General features: G+C 34.2%; 2 protein-coding genes across 12 annotated transcripts in view; one reads left to right on the top strand and one right to left on the bottom strand.

Annotated features, from left to right (window-relative positions):
- The window catches only part of CCDC66 (coiled-coil domain containing 66), a 40,944-nt gene that overhangs the window by 9,359 nt on the left and 11,923 nt on the right, over positions 1-19,662 (top strand). Inside the window, exons 9-19 of one of the 5 annotated variants that reach the window (XR_004253705.1) lie at positions 1,355-1,608; positions 1,981-2,065; positions 2,944-3,105; positions 4,852-4,996; positions 5,467-5,586; positions 6,934-7,385; positions 8,540-8,577; positions 8,871-9,157; positions 9,593-9,720; positions 13,719-13,805; positions 14,448-14,568. Coding sequence is in view for 3 of the 5 variants with exons in the window: in XM_032194012.1 (XP_032049903.1) it covers positions 1,355-1,608; positions 1,981-2,065; positions 2,944-3,105; positions 4,852-4,996; positions 5,467-5,586; positions 6,934-7,385; positions 8,540-8,577; positions 8,871-9,157; positions 9,593-9,720; positions 13,719-13,802 (1,755 nt within the window). In the remaining 2 variants the exon portion in view is untranslated. Of the gene's footprint in view, positions 1-1,354; positions 1,609-1,980; positions 2,066-2,943; positions 3,106-4,851; positions 4,997-5,466; positions 5,587-6,933; positions 7,386-8,539; positions 8,578-8,870; positions 9,158-9,592; positions 9,721-13,718; positions 13,806-14,447; positions 15,744-19,662 lie in introns of those variants that run through there. The other 4 variants (XR_004253704.1, XM_032194012.1, XM_032194013.1 and 1 more) reach the window with 4 other exon arrangements.
- Positions 10,647-19,662, bottom strand: part of TASOR (transcription activation suppressor) — a 35,576-nt gene continuing 26,560 nt past the window's right edge. For 3 of the 7 annotated variants that reach the window (XM_032194005.1, XM_032194006.1, XM_032194007.1), the window contains exons 18-23: positions 19,333-19,455; positions 18,604-18,763; positions 17,812-17,920; positions 17,462-17,640; positions 17,217-17,375; positions 15,802-16,559 (exon numbers count right to left, since the gene is read on the bottom strand). In XM_032194005.1, the coding sequence (XP_032049896.1) occupies positions 15,997-16,559; positions 17,217-17,375; positions 17,462-17,640; positions 17,812-17,920; positions 18,604-18,763; positions 19,333-19,455 (1,293 nt within the window). In that variant the 3' untranslated portion in view covers positions 15,802-15,996. Of the gene's footprint in view, positions 10,704-15,801; positions 16,842-17,216; positions 17,376-17,461; positions 17,641-17,811; positions 17,921-18,603; positions 18,764-19,332; positions 19,456-19,662 lie in introns of those variants that run through there. The other 4 variants (XM_032194009.1, XM_032194011.1, XR_004253703.1 and 1 more) reach the window with 3 other exon arrangements.

Below are 19,662 nucleotides of genomic sequence, written 5' to 3'. Positions count from 1 at the left end.
AACACAGCTGTGAAAGGTCCCAGCATTAGCTGCCTCATTTTTTTAATTTGATAGCTGTGCCCTGGGGAGATGGATGTAGTTACCCACCTTACAGTAATCTCACTTCCAGCCCCTTTTGAAAGAAAGCTACATGTACTTAATCTTGTTACTTCAGCATCTTATTTTCAGGTCTTGTGTCACACTCTCAGCCTTTCTACATATTTCACTGCAGATTTACATAAGAATAAAATAGATTTTTTTAACTGCTCTTGTGTGGTTCCACATTAATGTGTTCAAAGGAAAGGCAAAACTTAGGAAACAGGAGAAAGAATTATTTGGATTCTTATTATTTGGACTAAGTGTTTCTTGTGTCTTTTTAAATAGGTATAAAACTTTGCTTAAAGAAGGTGGCTTTTTGTTCAAGGAAGTGACTCTCAGAAAGCTTTAAGTGGATTACATTAGTTTGTTTTCTGCAGAATGCAAAATTTGAGGGAGCTGTTCCCCAGGCCTTCCAGAGAAACAAATCTTCTTTTATTGAAAAGAAAAAAACAATTTCAGTACCTACAGCAAAAACAAAGGTCCCTTAGGTAAAAATCTTTGATTAATGAAATATTAAAATATTCAGTTCCCATCATGATGCCAAAAAAATAAGCTCAGGTGGTACAGAATGTAGACTTAAAAAGCCAATATGCTACCTCTAAAGAAGTTTCAGGTACTTTGCTAGGATTCTTGTGTTTAATTGAAAATGACGGATGGTGTGGGTGGAAAATAAGGCTTATTTTACAATGGGCCTGTCAAGCTGAAAACAGGAAGTAATAGAGTAACATCTCTGCCCAGTGCACAGTAATTCTGCTATTATCCACCATTAAAGCAGAGGCGGTAAATGTGGGCTGGTGTAAAGCATGCCACTTGTTCATGTTATAAGGGAGAGAATATATACACAAAAGGAGAAGAGTGCAGTACTATTTGAAAAAATATGGGATGGAATAGTGATATAAATTGAAAAAGCCATAACAAAAAGCCTGATTTCATGTTAGCTTTTTTTTTTTTTTTTTAATGTTGTTTTGTTTGTTTGTTTTGAACTTTCTGGTTTGTTCATTTGTTTGTCTTTGCTGTCAATATAATAGAAATATGTTGGTGCTGACCAAGTGTATTGATCAGCAGTGTAATTTCTGATCTGACTTGTATGCATCAGAAATAGTTCTGTTTGCCATCTAGGAAATTAACTGCTCTGTGTATTGTACCTCCAAAACAAAGATTTTCAGATGTTCCTGTTGTACAAAATACGTATTGTCTAACTCTTTTGTTAACCATGCTTTATAGAAACAATGTAATTGAGCACATTTCCATTTTTTGTTGCTTCGTATTTATTTAGGCTGAAGAGCATGGCAGATGGGCAATGCATTTTGATTCTTTAAAGAACCACCTTAATGCTAATGCACAACACCCTTTAAATGGAATGTACAAAAAGCAGCCTGAAAGTCTTTGCCTGTCACCTGACCCTAAGGAGCTGACTGCTTTTGTTCACCCTTTTTCACCTGCAGCTTTAGGCAACCTCATGCCCTCAAAGGTGGAAAATGCAGAAAAAGTTGCTAAAAGCAGTGCTTTGGATCACAGTCAGAAAGTCAGGTGAGTGATCTTTGAAAGGGTAACCATCTTCCCAGCTAATTCATTTCTGTCACCTCCTCAGAAATTAAAAAAAGTGCTTGAATAAGATCCTTTAAAGCTGATCATTAGATCTATCTCATCTAGCTTTTGCTTTTTTTTCAGAATTACATGTTGTTTCACCTTTGTGAGACACAAGTGCCGCTGTTGTTCATTAATAAAATTTACTGCAAGGTTACTTTCTTCCTTACTCATTACAATTGAACTGTATTAATTAATGCAATGTTGATAACCTCGATATGAAAATATTACTTGAAATCTGAGACTTCTAATTAAGAAAGGCTTTAGACTTTCCTTTTTATGATTAAAAACATATACACATTTTCTTGTTTGTAGTTTCCTTCGTTCAATGACAGCTCTCCTGGATCCTGCACAGATTGAAGAGCGAGGCAGACGGCGACAGAAACAGTTAGAACATCAGGTAGATTTCTGTTTTAAAGTTTAATGACATTGTAATGAGTGGATGAAATGTAGTTTTGTCATATGAATAAAGTATGACATTTAATAATAGTGAGGCAGTTGACTCTCATTCTTCAGATCATGTTTACAATTGTTTAACATTATTCCTCTCAGAGTCTACAGTTTTTTAATATTTGTACGGAGTTGATTGCATTTCTGTGACAGAATTCTCACCTCAGAAAGACACAACACAGACTTTAGAGCTCTAATAGGTTTTGTGCACATTTTTTTTGGTCTCCACTGTCATCAGGAGGACTGATACTTGCATATACCCCTTCCATGAATTTTGAAATTTTATCTACTTTACTGCTGCCATTCCCATTACTTTTTGCACTCTTAACTGAACATATATCTTCATGAAGATGTCTATAGCACAATGTAAATAAATCTTAGTGTAAATGTAATGATTCTATCTGCTCAAACTGTAATTCTTGCTAGATCAAAGTATATTAGATAAAAATCAGACCACTATTTCTTCACAGGCAATGTACAAAACAATTTTTGAAGATAGAAAAAGAGATTTGTTGATCTTTGCGCATTTTGTCTTCAAACTGCTTTGCTGGGCTGGTAGTTCAAAAAAAATGGGAAGGCAACTACATATCTTTTGAGAAATTAGAACAAAAAAAGTGTTTGAAATACTTTTTCGTTAAGAATGAACTGTTAGACAGCTATTTTCTCTAGTAATGTCACACAAACTAATAAATTGTCTTGAATAAATTGTCTCTCTTTTAATGCTTCCAAATCCAAATATTATACACATACATGGAAGTATATGAGTAAATAGATTGTAGTATCTTCAATTTTATACCTTTTAATTCTACTTTTTTATGATATTACCAGAAAGCAATAATGGCTCAGGTAGAAGAAAAGCGGAAGAAGAAACAACTGGAGGAAGAGAAGAGAAAATGGGAAGAACACGAGGAAGAACAGCGCCTAGCACGAGAAAAAGAACTGATACAGAAACAGTTTGAAGAAGATATGCTTAAACAAAAACAAAAAGAGGTGGTTTTCTGTATTTTGCTTAATGCAGATAAATGGACATTTTTTTACTGATTTATCTGTATGTACTAAACTTAGAAGCTATGAATAGAGGGAAGACTATGTTTTGATTATTCTAGTATATTACTTTGATATACTATTTTTAAGTAGAGTAAAAGATAACAGGATATATTTTGAAACTGTGCAAGGGATTTTGCCACATCTCCACTAACATGACCATAACTGCTCTAAAGCATGAACAAAAGTCCTTCAGAGTTTCAAAATGATAAACAGACTTTTGCCTACCAAATTCAGTCTGTAATAATACTATTTTTTGAGGAAAACAGTTCCTCACCTTCAAAATGGTACTGCCTCCTCATTTTGAAAATGAAAACTACCTGAAATTTCTATATTTGAAACCAAAATCTGTTTCCTCAATTAATATAGTACAATATAGGTTTAAGGCAAGTTTTTTTTTTTTTGGACAAGGGCCTTTTCAGAAAGATGAATGAATAATAACTGGCAAAAATGCACTTGTAGTTTTAAATAATGTAGAAAAATACACTTTAAACATAAATTTTAAATTAAAAAAATACCTCAAAGTCTGCGATCCAATTATTGTTGTTGATAAGTTGGTGCTTTTAAGATGGTTCAGTATCATGAGCTTTATCTAACTGGATGTGCTTTTACTCTGGATTAAAGAGTTTCCAGAATATAATTTGGAAAAATTGTTTAAAAAGTTGTTGATGTTCTAGAACTTTCACCTCTGTAACTACTGCTGAACTTTCAAGCTTGTTTCATTTAAAAATTAAACTGAAAGTAACATTTTGACCTTCGGTGTACACAAATTTCACATTTTTATATATTCTTAACCTCTTACAGAAGAATCTGTAGAAGGTTAAAGCCATACTCTTTTCTTTTGGCACAGTAGCAGCTATAAGTGTTAGCAGAATTCTGCGATGTCATAAAACAGACTGTTTTCAAAAGCATAGCCTCCTCAAGAACCTGCAGAAATACGGATGCTTGATTTCTCTGCATTTTCTGGAGGGAAAAGTGTAGAATCTGCGCGTAGATGCTAGAAGAAACTGCTAAAAATTAGGAAAAGTCATATTTCTATGTAATAGCTCAGCTCCTTCCAAACATGTCATGCTATCAGTTTTGCTTTCACTGGCAAATGCAATGGAATGGGGGTATGAGATGGTAGTATCAGTTTGGATAGGAGTTGTTCCTTGGCCCAGTCATCTTGAACCCACCGGGTCTAAAAATATAAGCCTCAGATTTAGGGATGTTCTGCCTTTGTTAGGGAGCTTTCTACTGCCTCCTTTCTGTGGAAATAGGAGGAAGGATTCTTATTTTTATTTGGGCTTTTATTTCATTAAACCACATTGATGATAGATAGCTGAAATCAGATAACATTTATGAAAGGATTAATTTATCAGAAAGAAGTTAAATATCCAAATAAGCAAGAGGATCCAAATAGTAAGAGGATCTAGATGCTGGCTTTTTAATGCTTGGATTGAATGCCTTTCATCAGCACAGCAGAATGCAGAGCTTCTGAATTTACCATTAAAAACTTAAATGTTAGGTATTGCGTCTACTGAACTAGTTCTTGTTGTTTTTTGTTTTTCTTTTGGTTTTGTTTTAAATGCTTTACTCAAAAAACGAATGTATGTTGACATGATTTCTGTAAACGTTGGGGTTTATATGGAGGTTAAATAATCCTATTTTATTCTCAAATGATCACATATTTACTTTTTTTTTTTTCTAAAGGAACTTGTGACTCTTAAAACAAATGAGATCTATCACACAATGCAGAAAGCTCAAGAATTAGCACAGAGATTAAAACAAGAACAGCGTATTCAAGATTTGGCTCAGAAGGGACATGACATTTCAAAACTTAAGAAGAATCTTGGTGGCAAGTACCAATCTTTTCATATTCAGTTTGTTTGTTCCTGTGGTGTTTGCACACGAGGTGCCAGTGTTCTTTCTTTGCCAGTCTGCATTTGTAATAAGGCTCCTTTGCCTCAGGAATCAAATTTCATTTCAGTTTATTTAAAGAGCCTTCAGAACAACTGTCGTTGTTAACTAATACTACTGTATTTTAGTATATTACTATTATTATATAACTTCAAATGCTACATTGCATAAAGGAAGAAATCTAAGGCTGTCACCAGGAAGGCATATGGAATATTCAGACCTATAAATGGTCAACTTGATTTTCAGTGAAACAGGCAGAGTATTCAGATCCGAATCATAGTTCTCAACCTTTTGGTTTGCGTTCTAAGCAACAATAGTTTGATAACCTGATAGCATAGTTTAAATGGAATATATGTTGCTACATTTAAAAAAAAAGCTACATTAAAAAAAAGCCTTGATTCTTTTCAGGTGACACTGAATTTGAAAATTGTAATACTGACATTTCATATCAACGTCATAACTTTTCTGATGACATTAGCAGTAATATTGATCAGCAGACTTCTCGGAAAGACACCGCTGTACAGACAGGTACACAGCCCTTCCACTTAATTACCCTGGTGTACCGAAATACAGGCAGTGGAACAGCATATTGGTGTAACTGAGCAACGGGGCCAAATCACTGTCATTCAGAATGGAATAAAGCTAGCAAGAAATACTTGGACAGACACAGGCATATTAGAGTATTACCATATATCACTGTATTCTTCTAAATAAACGATATGCCTATATAGTTTGTTACCTGCCAATTACAAAGTCAAATCAGCCAGTCTGAAGTATGGTGTTGGCTTAGTCATGGTCACAAGCCCTGCAGGACTAAATTTATTAAGGCATTTAGTTATATATTTTAGTAATCTTCAGTGTGAATATTCACAGGCTTATATAACATGCTTTGGTATCAAGCTGGGATGGGTCCTTAATGAATCCTTGAAGATGCTGACAGAAATACTGTCATAATCTTGGAATTAGAAAACTAGACTAATTGGAAAATGAAAGGTTATATTCAACCATTTAGAAAAGCTTTTTATAGTTCTTCCTAAATATCCAGACAAAATTGTGGGTCTATGTAGATGGAATACCTGCTGGTCTTTACCTTGATTATGTATCACACTATTAAAAACAAACAAACAAAAGAAAAAATAAGTATGATTCTAAGTCTATTATTCTATGAACTTAGTATACATTCATTCATGTTGTAGGTGAGGCCTCAATGAGTAGATTGAATGGAAATATATAGTTGCTTTTTACCTTGTATTTAGAAAATTACTAGCTTCTTAACACTTGAGAAGAGAAAGCTTTAATTTATTTGTATTTGCATAAGCAAAAATTAATGATTTTGGTTTTGATAATGCTGGTAGAAATTTTACTAGAAATTCAGAGCATTTACAAAGTAATTAATATTTTTGTATATGCCAATTAGTAAAGAAAGAGGCTGGATTTTTAGTAATTTAAAAATTGAACAAAATATTTCCATTGGAAGACAAAGATTAGGAAAGTAAGTTTCTGACAGTAGTACTATGATTATGACCAAACCATCAGCATTCTAAAGTACTAAACAGGAGCTGTATTTTGCTCTTAACCAGTGGGTACCAGGGATAAAACTGAATTTGGCATTTTAAGATAATATAGTTTAATTTTACTTACAGTTTAACTTTGCAGTGACTTGATTTTGTTCTCTAATCTTTTTTTTTTTTCTCCTCACTCAATTTGCTTATATTGATCTTATATTTTTCCACATCAAAAAGGATAAAAATCACCATAAAACTGTAGCAACTGGTTTTTGAATAAAATCAGCAATGGTAGATTGATGTGCAGACAACATTCAAACAAGTTATTTGAATAACTTACACTTGAAGTTAAAATACATTTTATTTTTAGATGACTGTAATACTTCAGCATGTATTGATTCAGCTGAGGGAAGAACTATGTGTTGTGGATCACCTGATATTTCCACAGAATATAAGGAAACCTTCAACAGCAACAAATATCAGAAAGAAATGCAGTATACAGATAAAAATAAAATTTCAGGACAAGAGAATGGTGGCATCTACGATCAATATGCAAGAAAAAAAAGACAAGTTAAATCTTCAGAAAAACATATTAAAAGACCTGACTGGAACATAAACAAGCCTGGGAAAAGATATATTCCAGCATCAGAAAGATACCCTAAACAGCTACAAAAACAAAGGGAAGCAAACAAAGTGAGACGGCAAATGGAGCTGCTTCAGCTGGTAGAAAGAAATACCCCTAGGAATCTTTGCCCAAAAAACAGATCTCCTTCACCTCACGAAGAAATGAACATGAAGAATAAGAGACATAGGATCAGAAAGGTAACTACATTTTCTCTGGCACAAATGATGAGTATTTTTAAGACTTACTTCACTCAGTTCTGCCTGGATGTAACTTAAGCTCTGAGAATTTTCACCTACCCTTTGCATAAAGAACAGTACTACAGCAGTGTTTTGTTTACTTCGTGTTTGTGTTATGATCAGAACATCTTGATTTTTGTCATTTATTGTTGTTTCATTCTGCCAAAGCATGTATTTGATATAGTTTATTATTGTTTCATTATGTAAAAAGGGAGCTGGATTGAAAGTAGTGTGTGGGATGAAATGGTATCACTGACTTGAGCATTTCTGTCCATCATATAGTGGTGCTGGTTAATAGATCAGGAGTACCTGTCCAGTTCTTATTTCTGCAAAGAATCCGTGCTACTGAGGATGTACTCTAATGTCATAAAAATGTATACTTCTTAACGGAGTTGGGTTTTTTTCTTCCCCATTTGCAGTAAGCATGTGTAGCATGTGGCTGGGAAAAAACAATTCGCATATAAAAAACAATTCTCATATAAAGAAATACGATTAAATATATTCCTGCCTGCTCTCTCTCTCTCTGTATGTATGTATACATACATAAACACCTACATTTCTCTCATCTGCCAGTAGAAAAAATGCTGGTGTTGAAAAGGTGTCCACCTTAATATTGTTTAGTCATTTGCTTATTATGGCTACATACACATATTTTAGAAGCTGTGGGTAAAAAAAAAAAAAAAAGGTTTGTGAAATTACATAGCTAGATAGCTGTTCACATAGGTGCCTTTGAAGATTTATTCATCTGTTAAACCAAGTTTGTTGTTTTTTAATCAGATTAATAGTAAATCATATGATTAACGGTAAATAAGTTTTGCATGTATGTTATTGAAAGCTAAATTTTCAAAAATTCCTTTCCTGAAAAAAGGGGTAATGAATTTTAAGCAGATTTTTAAGACAGTTAAGCTGTGTGTGATACCATAAGAAGCATTTTAATTTAATTAGAAAACTTCTACTGACTGTATATAACAATAGGACCTTTCCTTTATTAATCATTGCTTTGGGCTAAACTTTTCAGGAATTTCAGAACAAACTTGTTTTGAGAAATAACAGTGTTTAGTATAAAAATATGGAGGGCTTTTATTTTACTTTTGACTTTCTTGGTTTTGTCCTAGGAAGAACAATTACATAAGAATAATTTGAACGAAGAAAGGTATGTCAATACTCTGCCTTAATGCAAAGTATAAATATATAGATAGTAAAATATGCATGCTTTTCTTTCCGGATTTTTAACTGTTTTAAATAATTCACATGCATCTAGTTTTCTACTATTAAAAGTACAGAAGAGAAGACAAAACAAGCTAGTCATAAACAATAAATAGCTAGTATAAAGGCAGAGTAACAGAGCAGAAGTGCAGTCTTCTGAGCATTTTTGTCTACTTTTAAAGAAACTTAATCGTATTACTTTTGTATTTTTTATATGTTAACTGAAATTGTTTCATACAGGTCTGACTCATCACCTGTTCCAGCAGTTAAGAACAGGTTACACCAAGTACAACAAAAACAGACACATACTTCTAATTTCCTGATGCACAACAACAATAGTAGAAGAGAGAAAAATATCAAGACAGATGCACAGCAGAGGAGCTCCCCTCCCCTAGTTACAGAAGCTGGAAGACCTCTGTCTTCACAGTTCATTCCGTATGTTCGAACAAATGAAGTGTATTATCTTGATCCAGAAGCACCAGTGACTAGACCTTCAACACATGACCCACAGTATCAACAGTTGAATGGTACTGAAATGTATTATGATCTGATTCATGTAGAAGAGATGTTGGAGTGATTTAGTTCAAAGTGCTACATTTTGTTCAACTTGATATCTGTTTTTTACTGAATTCTGCTGTAACCCATGTTTGTCAGAGCACTGTACAGAATGCCTATACAACCAAATTTATACTTTGTATTAAAAAAAAAAGCAAAAAAAAAAAAAATTCTTTTATCTGTCCTTTTCTGTTTGTTTGTTTATCTTTACTGAATGACAATTGCACTTCTCTGGCATTATTACATACAGATTTTGGTCTTAGGAACCTAAGTTGTATTTGACTTAAAGTGATCACAATCTAATAGCAACCAAAACCTGATTTTCACAAGCTGTGAAAATCTAGTACAAAATTAGAACAAAATGTATAGGAGTATTGTTAACTGATTTGATATGTATTTATTTTTAGATTCTTACCAAACACCACGACAGATATTTAGCTCTGATCACACTAGAGATCCTCTTCTAAATCCTGATGTAGTTAAAATCAGAGAGAGACAACAAGCAATTCTCAAGGGACTGTCAGAATTACGCCAGGTAAGCAAAAAGTCATCGATAAACGTGTGTCTACATACCGAAGTCAAAATGAACATTGCAAACTATTACATAGTCATAACTCATAGTCATTTTTAATTCATTGTTTTTCTATCCTATAAGTTTTGGGCCTCGACCTCTACCTTTCCTCATTAATTTTGCTTTAGTTAATGCATTACTTCCATCCTTGGACTCTTAAGGACTACGAACTACGTAGTCCTTAGATTTACTATGTTAAGGTGGAATACCTGAGAAAACTTGAAAATAAGAGGAATGACTTTATTACTGTCCAGGTATTGATATAGGATTACCTATAGTAAGAATGTTTCATTATCAAAGGGAAAAAAGGACAGTATTTTAACAGAACACTCAAACCTTTGTTATACGACTGGTAAGCTACTCATGCCAGAGTTATGTAGATGGCACAGAAAGTTAGAGGGGTGGTAATCGAAGTATCAGGCCTGGAATATTCCAATCTGTAAATATTATGTGTGAAAATCCTTATAAAATCTTTCCGAGATAGCTGTGGTTTTGCTAATGTTTAAAATTCAGGATTTGTCAAATCAGTCAGGTGTTGTGAGTAAAAAGAAAATGTAATTTGGTGTAATAACACAGGCAACCAGAGGCAAAAGCCTGTCTATGTTTATATACATTGTTCAATTTGTAGTAAGTTACTGGTAACTATTAGGTCTTCAGGATTGCCCAAGGGATTTTGAACAAGGCAAGACTGTCTTTAAGGATGCACACATTGCAGTAGATTTAAGAAGCACAAAGGTTATAGTTGGTAACTGTGAAGTTACGTATTTTTCTGTTTGGAGTCAGAATACCAAAAAAAGATACTGTCAAGCTTCAAGTTATTAAAACATGAGTGAATTTGATACTCTACCTGCTAGCAGTGAACCGTGGTCCAGAGTAGCTTCAAACCGCAGGCCTGGACAATCACAAGAACAGTTTTCTTTCATGCTTCTAAATGGTCTGATAGAGGACTGCAAGACAAAAAAGAAAATTTTTCTTTAGGTTTGCAGTTCTTCCTTGAGGACTATTAAAGATATGTGTGTATTGGTATCATCCTTTTTTTGAATGACTCCATAGTGATATTAGTGACTTTATTATTAGATTGTTAGATCTAATTAGATTGTTTTGTGATTAGATTGTTTATTATTAGAATATTAGATTGTGGCTTTTATTAGATTTTTTTTATTAGATTAGTGACATTTATTATTAGATACAGTTTTTTAGAAAAATTATATATAGCTGAAAAGTAAATAAATGTATAAGAAGACAAATAATAAAGCATATACATAGGAGCACTATTCATTTTTCTTTAGATTAAAGGAGAAAATTGTGTAAATGATCCAAATTAAAGAAGGAAACTGACAGACTTAAGTACAATGGAGTACCATTAGTTAGCTCCTGGTCTGCTTTAGAGAAACACATGTGCATACCTAGTGCTTCAGTAGCAAGTAAATCCCTTGCACAAATGAGGTGTCAGCCATGGCATACTTAACCTGTAATTTTAGAAAAGATGTGACACAAGAACACTGAAAGGTCAGTTTCTCATGACTTCCAGGTAGATTTCTCTAGATAGATGACTTTCTTCATAACTAGAACATTAGGTCTTTCCTAATGCCCATTAATATTTTTGTTAAATATCCACAACTTCCAAGTGTTTTGTATTCAGGCTTCATTTGCCAGTGGTAGTTCAGTTAAGAATGAAGCTGACGTCTTCAAAGCATAATTTGAGTTTTGTGCTTGCTGAGGTGAACAAAATCCATGAATATTTAATGAGGCTTAAAGTTCATCATTGTTGGCAAATGTAGGAGACACAAGCTTGGGAACATTTTTGCTGCACAGTGAGTATTCAGGCCCTAACAATATCTAAAAAGTAACATTAAGGGTAGTCTTTCAGTGAAGGTTGGTTCTTGAAGAGTTAAAAAGTTTTTTAAGTTCTTTTTAAAATACCCTAGCAGCTACAGAATGCATTTAGGACATTACCTGTTGAACTGAGGTGCTCTATCTGTTTTGGGTTGGTTATTTCATTGAGAAAGACTGAATAGTGCAATATTTTGTATGAAATATAAGCAAGCCAAAGAGCAGAGTTTAGTTTTTCTATTTCAGGAGAGCAGAGTTTAGTTTTTCTATTTCAGGAGATAATCTAGTCTTGTTTTTTTAAATGATAATATACGCAATTTTATGTATATATATCTATCCAATTAATAGTTTCAGGATACACATATCTAGCTATATTTGGCCAGTCTTTAGCCTTTAAAACCCATATAGAGTATATAGAAAAATATGATCAGGATGTTTTAGTAACAGTGTAGCTGAACTCATTGGACCCTAGATACACCAGTGAAAACTAAAGGGCCACGAGGGCCCTCTTCTGCCCAGGGGAGGGTGAGTCTGTAATGGTATTTGTTACAACTCAGCAAGTCTCCCTTTGTCTTAGTTGCTCAGTGAAGTCTTCTTCTGTATTTCAGGTGATGGCAGTAATAAGAATTATCAGCAGACTTTAGTTTTCTTGCTTAAATCAAAGTTGTCAGTGGAATAAGCCTGAGTTTCTTCATCCGGCAAAGTGGACTAAGTATTTGTGAAAAAAGAAGTCAACACTGTGTTCTCTTTTTTAAAAGACACAACAGCTACAAAACAGTCAGTACATACCAAAGCATCTTATTTTCCTAGGGCAATAAAAACACAATAAAAACACTTGCTAGCAGGTTGTAGCCTATAATGGCTAACTGAGCGTGCTGACTACCAGCAGGCTGTCTAAGGACAGGCAAAGCAAGAAAGCAAGAACTTGTTACTTGTCCCTATGCGTGTATTTCCCCTTACTGTCCTCTAAAGCCCTTTTACAGTACTTCTGAATAGCCCTTTTTTTTTCTTTCTTTTTTTTTGGAGTGTTCAATGGTTTTTGTTTTTTTTTTTCACTTCAGCTCAGGGCCATTTTAAGGCAAAAAAAAAATATTGCTTTTGTTTTGTAACTTGCTACTAATTGCAATAACACTCTATAATAAGCGTCATTGTTGCAAAGGGACTAAATAAGTCCACTGACTCATTAACATAAATAGTAGTTACTGCTGTTGATTAGTTATAAAAAAAAAGTAATTTATCAAGTAAGTGAAAGTAGGCAGCTGCTGCTTTTGAAATAATGCAAAGTGAAGTCTAACAGGCTTCTATGCTAACTTAAGCCTGTTCTGTGTGATCTGTCTCCCCTTCTGTGCCACTAGGATGACCAGTTGTTGAGGTGCTGAGCTGTAACATCAGCCTAGAACCCTTATCGTTGATAAAGGTCTTGCAATCTAACATTGTTACCATTGTAGCTTTTCTCTTAATACTGTCTTGGTACCATACTTCAGACAGATCTAAAACAGATAGCAAGGGGTCACATGCAGCTCCTCATATGATCCCGTTAATCACAGTAAAAAGACTATTTCAAATTTATGAATGTACCTGACACAGCTGATATGTATTACTTATACACATGGCCAAAGATACAATCGTAAGGATTTTTTGTTACAGGTTTTCTCAATTTTCTAGTACCAGAGCAGGAACCTTTTACGTTTGAGCATAAATGTGCACATCCTCATACTTCTGTCACTGTTCTGGGTCAAAAGGTAACACTCTCCTTTGTCTTAGAGAATAATCAATGCTAATACTACAAGCTGGTACTTACCAAGTTCTGGGGTTTGGCTTCATAAAAGACCATGCTAGAATACTACAAGTGTAGTGATGGCACACAAGACAGTAAGTTAATACAATGAAAATGCCATGTCTGTGCTGCATAAGGCATCCCTGGAAACAGGCTGGGCTACCACTTCACTCACACTTCAGCAAGTCTTTTGCACGAATCAGGAAAGCCTGAGTTCCCTCCCTTATGAATGCGTTATGTTGTACTGCTTTAAGTTGTGTGTTTAAACAGCATTGCACCTCACTAGCACACTTATTAGTTCAGGCTGCATAAGGCAGGCAGAGCATTCATGTTTATATTACATTTATTTTAGGGCCTCCTACAGAAGCAAAAAGAGTTGGAGTCTGGACTAATTCCCACCATAACTCAGGAAGAGAATTTTATTTCACCCTTTTGAAAGGTACATGTAACTGTACGAGTTCTTAAAAATGTAAAGGCAGAGCACGTTGCTAATGTAATTAATTGTGAACCATTTTATTATGCAAATTTTGATAGTATTACAGGGTTACATTGCTTTTGAGATTGAAGATACATTAAACTAATGATGTTGTGTAGAATGGTCCTCATACTACATGAAGACACGTCCATTTAGTAGAAACCACCAAGCCACTGTACAAAAATGGATGTGTATGGTACTGTTTATGCATTTTTTGATAAAAAGATTAAAGAATCATTCCGAATGGCTTCAGGAGTTGGTAGGTATTTTTAACTACATAAAACTGCTTGTACTTACTCAGACAGGTTTTAGGCTTAGACAAATTAATTGTCTATTAACTTAATCTCAGATTTTAACACCACAGCGCTGCTGATTGCAACATGCACACATACCCCCCTGACCCCCGTTAAAACAGGATAGCAGCACTTAATGTTGTAATGGCTGGGTCCAAAATAACAGAATGCATTTTAAAGAAGTCAACTTATAAGTAGTCTGAAAAGGTCAGCATTCAATGCTTCCAGCCAGAATAGGAACAAATGCATTTAAAATAAATATTTTAGCCTTCAAGAGAAAGGGTAATTTGGGGTAAAACTGTTTTTCTTCCAGATCTCTGCAGAAGATGCCTAACCTGAATTAATTTTAGTTGATATACAATAAAACCACTGAACCTCCAACCGAAGATTCCTTCTAGGAGCAACTGTTTTTTAGAAATAACCTGACTATGAAGGTACCTTACAGCAGTAGCTGAGGGAATAAATGTGCACTCCCTTTTTCCTCTCCCTTTGCATGCCAAGTCATGTAATAGGTGAGAATCTATAGTTGACATTATACTTGGTAAAACAGTTTTTCCACAAAATTCATTATCAGTTTATTGGTGCAAGGGCGGGTTTTTTTTTTTTGATAGATTACTTGCCTGGTAAGATAACTGCTAAACTACTTTGGTCATGGTTTGTTCCTAATTTAATAAGTGAATCAAACAATTAATAGAAGAGAAGCTATTCAACATCAGGGAAAAGTTTACTTTTTTGTTTTGAAAAAAAGACTTTGGACAACTTGAAAACAAAAACTGTAAACGTAAGAGTTGGGGTATTAGTGTATGTAAAGACATCAGTGAAACTAAACAGGTAATTCTGACATACCACAGCTACTTTTCTATCAGCTACTGTTCTCCAGAAGCCTTTGATTCAGAAAATGCTGCATGACATGAGTGAATTACAGAATTGCTATAGAAAATGCAAGGTTAACTTAGCACATGGGAAACTAAAAAGGACAGCATTAAGAAACAGACAGATCTCCGTGTTTATGACAATACTAGTTTTAAAAAGGAGAAGAGCAGAGTGATCGCTATGCTGAAGTAGGAGAGGAGTGAGAGGAGTGAGGATTTTCTAGTGCAAAGCTGAACTACCACTGTCATTAAGACTAGCTTTGTCCTTCTCATTATTCTAAAACTACAACGGGAAATAAAAGTTGTAAGATCATTCTGATGTTGTTCTAATAAGCATGCAGCTTCAAAATTAGACAAAGATAATTGCTAGTTATGAAATAAAATTTGGGTACTTTTTTGTGTACTTTGAAAACAGTATAAAAACCACAGACAATGCAATGTGTTAGCAAGTCCCTTGTGCATTAAGAGTTTATTTTATTTTGTAATGGAACTGCACCATTAATCTAATTGAGGTATTTTGCCAAAATCCAGTCATTAAAATAACTACACTGCCTTATAGCTATGTAAAAACATTTGTACAAAATTGTGTCAAATAAATACACAAGTTTTGATATTTATGTAAAGAAAAGTGATTTGGATACTCTTACAGTTAAAAAAAACTTGCCGTTTCACATATTTTAGGCAAACATTCAGTTTTACATTAAAACAGACTTCAAACTGAAGCCTATGTACAGGTCAAATACAAATGTAGAAACTTAAAAGTGCCAACAAACAAGATAATTCAAGTACAATAAATGTTAAAAAATATATATATTTATTTCAATTTTCAGATGCTTCCAACAGGTACAGGCCATCATGGTTTAAATAAGACAAGAAAACATTTGAGATAAAGGACAAGAAACATTTTGTTCCAGAATAAAATAGAAATTGTTAATTCACCATTCTAGAAACAGAAAAGTCCACATCAACTTAAGAAAAAGACTTACAAGTTTATTTCTGTTTTGAGTATGGCCTGGAAGAATCACAATTTATATCCCAACCACCAGGCGATGATGACTTTTCTGTATCCATGCTTTGACTGTAAGCAGATAGAAAATAATTGCCCCCTTCTTGGTTTTGATTTGCAGAAATCGGGTATGTTGTTCCCAGAAAAGTCTGATGAGTGAGTAAATTAAATTGACTGAATTGATGGGACATGTTTAATTGTCTGCTGTAAACTTGGAAGTTACTAAAAGGAGCTTGTTCAACTGAGTTCTGTTTTTCTCCTTCAGCAGAACATGTTGTAGAAACTGGAGTAATTGGCTGTATTTCTTTCAAGTCAATTTTAGAAGTCTTTTCCATCAAACCAATTTGTGCTTCAGGAGGTAACTCTGGAGCTGATACACAACTTTCTTTTGTATCTACTCCGTGTGAGCCCTTGGCCTCTGTCTGCAAAGCTTCCAAGCGACATGTATCATACTTAGAGTCATCATTGCAGATTTCTATTTGTGATGCTTCATCCCCTGAATCCAGAGACATGTCCTCCTCATCCTTTTCATCGTTTTCTACAAGAACTACATTAAAAAAAAAAAAAAAAGTCCTATTCTATTGAAATACAAACTTTTGTTAGAAAAGCTATACACTACTCACAGAGTGTTATGCTTCAGGTCTGTAAGTCCATTATCACTTAAGTCTTGGTCTTCTGCCACTCTTGTTCACTTACTCAACATACACACTTAACCCTCTGTGTGAATGTCCAGTTACTCCGATGCTAAAAGCTTCTGCGCATTGTGTTCATGTTTAGTGTTGGGAAATCCCAACTCCCAGCTCCAAAGGGGTTAATGTCAAAACAGCATCTAAAGTTATACAGTAGGTCAGTATTTGATCAGACAATTAAGGGAGTACAATTACTGACATCTTAATCCTTTGTTTACAATTTCTAAAAGCTATTGTTACATTTATACTTTTCCTGGAAACAGATGGTTATACCTTTTTAGCATACATCTGCTTTCTTGGATACCATGTCAGCCTATAATTCTGTATTTAACATCTTCTTGCTGCTCCATCCCAGCTGCTTTTTCCCCATCACTTAAAATAAAGTAGCTTGAGAGTTGGGTTTTCCTTGCCATCTGCAGCATTCATTTACATAAAGAGTAAAGACACACTATTTCAAGAACCTCCACCCCACACGTCTAATTAGCTGAAAAAACTATAAATGTGTAATATATTACCTGATTGTCTTTTCTGAACATCAGAGGGAGGCAGACTGTTGTCTTCAGTAACAGAGTTGTGATACCCAACAAGACTTTTAAAATTTTGCATAAAGTCATCAACAGTAGCAACCACTATTCCATTTTCAGCATAATTTGAAAGCATTTTGAGATTCTTTTCTAAATACATAAAAGGAGATTTTGTATTAAGATACAGCACCTGTTATCAAAAGAGAAAGAGAGGTAATCTTATATTTTGGTTTTACCTGTTAAGAAGACAACATGCCTCTGTTGTATGTTTTGAGCCTGAAGCCTGATAAGACAGTCTAATTCCGGTGCGTTTCGAGTTTGAGAATCACAATGGTGGTAGGACAGAATTTCAACCAAGTGCTTCTTTTGGTAGGTATTCAGCAGGGTCAGCAGACTCAAAGCATTAGTATTCAGTCTGTGATGGTGAAAAAAAACAAAAACAAAAACACCATTATAAAGACATTTAAAGTCAGTCTAAATATTAAGTCAAAAAATGAACATAATGCTAAGTTGTACTTGTTTTTTTTAGAACATAATTTAAAGCTGAAGCATGTTAACAACTGATATATAAATGATGACTGCTTACCTCCCCAGCTCTTTAAGTTTTTTTTGTATTTTGCAGTGGACTTTCCACTGCCATTTCCCATCTGGTGTATTGAGGTCCTCCAAAAATTTTAAGAACTGTTTTAGTTTATCTGTTTTGAAGATATTGAACAGAAGTTAAATTTTGTGGTATGTGAACTGAAAACACTGCTTCAATATATACACAGAAGTGTGTTGTTTTTTTCTCCAGTCTTCATCAAAGTACTTAAGCAACTTTACCCTAGGTAGTACTTTAGGTTTAGTTCCTAGGAGACTGGACAACAACGATACTCCAAAAGCAAGGGGATTTTGTGTTGTTTTGTTTTTTAAAGTAAAGGTAAACAATGGAATAGATAAAAACAGACAGATACCTAACAGTGGTATTCAGTCAGCATGATCTGCCTTGCTAAAATATCTCTGAGAACACATACTTAGATAACTATTCAATTTTCAAAAGAGCAAAATTGAAAGAATGTAGTTTTTCAAGTATTTTTTACTACATTTTTTGTGGATTGAGACATAAGGAATAAAAGTTTCTGTACACATAACTACACAATATAAGACAAATTTAAAGACAAGATATCCATGTTTATGTTCTCCAGACAGGCCAGTGAGGTAAGAGACTGAATTAGCTTAAGTTCTACAAAAAAAAAAAAAAAAAAAATCTCCTCACAATATCATCTCTGTAAATTAGAAGACTTGATTCCTAACTGCTCTTGAGTATGGCACTTATCTTTTACCCTAAAACATTAGGCTTTTTTGACTGTTTTAAAGCTTCAGAAAGCATCACACTTACCTATTGTGATACTCTCTGAATTAAGGACAGATTCATCTGACACAACAAAACCACCAGACACAAAGAGTTCATTGTAAGTGTGATTTTTCACATCATCCAAACTATCGACACCCGCAAAGCTGACACAAGAAAGCCTCTTCAAAGTTACTAAGCCAGGTATCTGTTTAAAAATCAGAGATGTATATGAGGGAAAATAAAACATAAAAGATCACAGTTAAAAAAAGAGCTACAGAACTTCTCTGATCTACCTATTAATACCGAAAATCTAACTTGAAAACACAACGTAAAACAACTACTTTTTTCCTCTTTCTTTGGGAGGTGCTCTTTCAAAACCATTATAGGAGTGAGCCAGTGGAAGCTGAGTACTTAGAATGATTTTATTTTCTGTCCACTACAAGCTCATAAGCCACAGCTGTCAGGAACACCTAAGGTAACCTGGCAGCTGCCTTTGCTTGCTGTTAGAGCATCACAGAACTAAAAGCAGAACTACTCAGGCCTCATCAGAGCTTTACAACTACTAAGTATACATTAGCAAGTACATGTAGGTAGAAGTTATTAGAGGTGTATGATGCAACAACCCTAAGTATTACCACAGCCATTTTTATTTCTTCAGGAGGCACCTAAATGATGACCCAGGTCATCATTTAAAGTAACCTTAATTGAAATGAGCTCTTCTCATTATGCTTTAACAGTAGCTTTCTGTAGTATGCATTTACTTATGTGAAGTACCTTATGGATGAGGTTGGCGATGTCTTCATTTTGAATAATTATCAACAGTTTATCTAAGTCAGCTCTTCTTTTAAGGAACTGTTCTGGATGGCACTCTGTATTACCTAACTTTGTAAGATATTCCTAACACCACAGAAAGAAAAGATGGTAAAGAAAGCAAAAAGGTAGTTAGGCCAAAACAATCCCCAGAACATGACCACATTTAAATAAGTCTTCTATTGAAATGAACGTCAGAGGGTGGAACTGCCTTTTTCTTTTTTTTTTTTTGGTCTTTCCAATACATTAGCCAGAAGGATGTAGTAACACGGAAGGAAATAGGCTATTTTAGCA

This window comes from Aythya fuligula, chromosome 10, assembly GCF_009819795.1.
Source record: "Aythya fuligula isolate bAytFul2 chromosome 10, bAytFul2.pri, whole genome shotgun sequence".
NCBI lineage: Eukaryota > Metazoa > Chordata > Aves > Anseriformes > Anatidae > Aythya > Aythya fuligula.
Note: the sequence above shows the minus strand (reverse complement) of the source record. Positions and strands in the feature narration are given on the sequence as shown.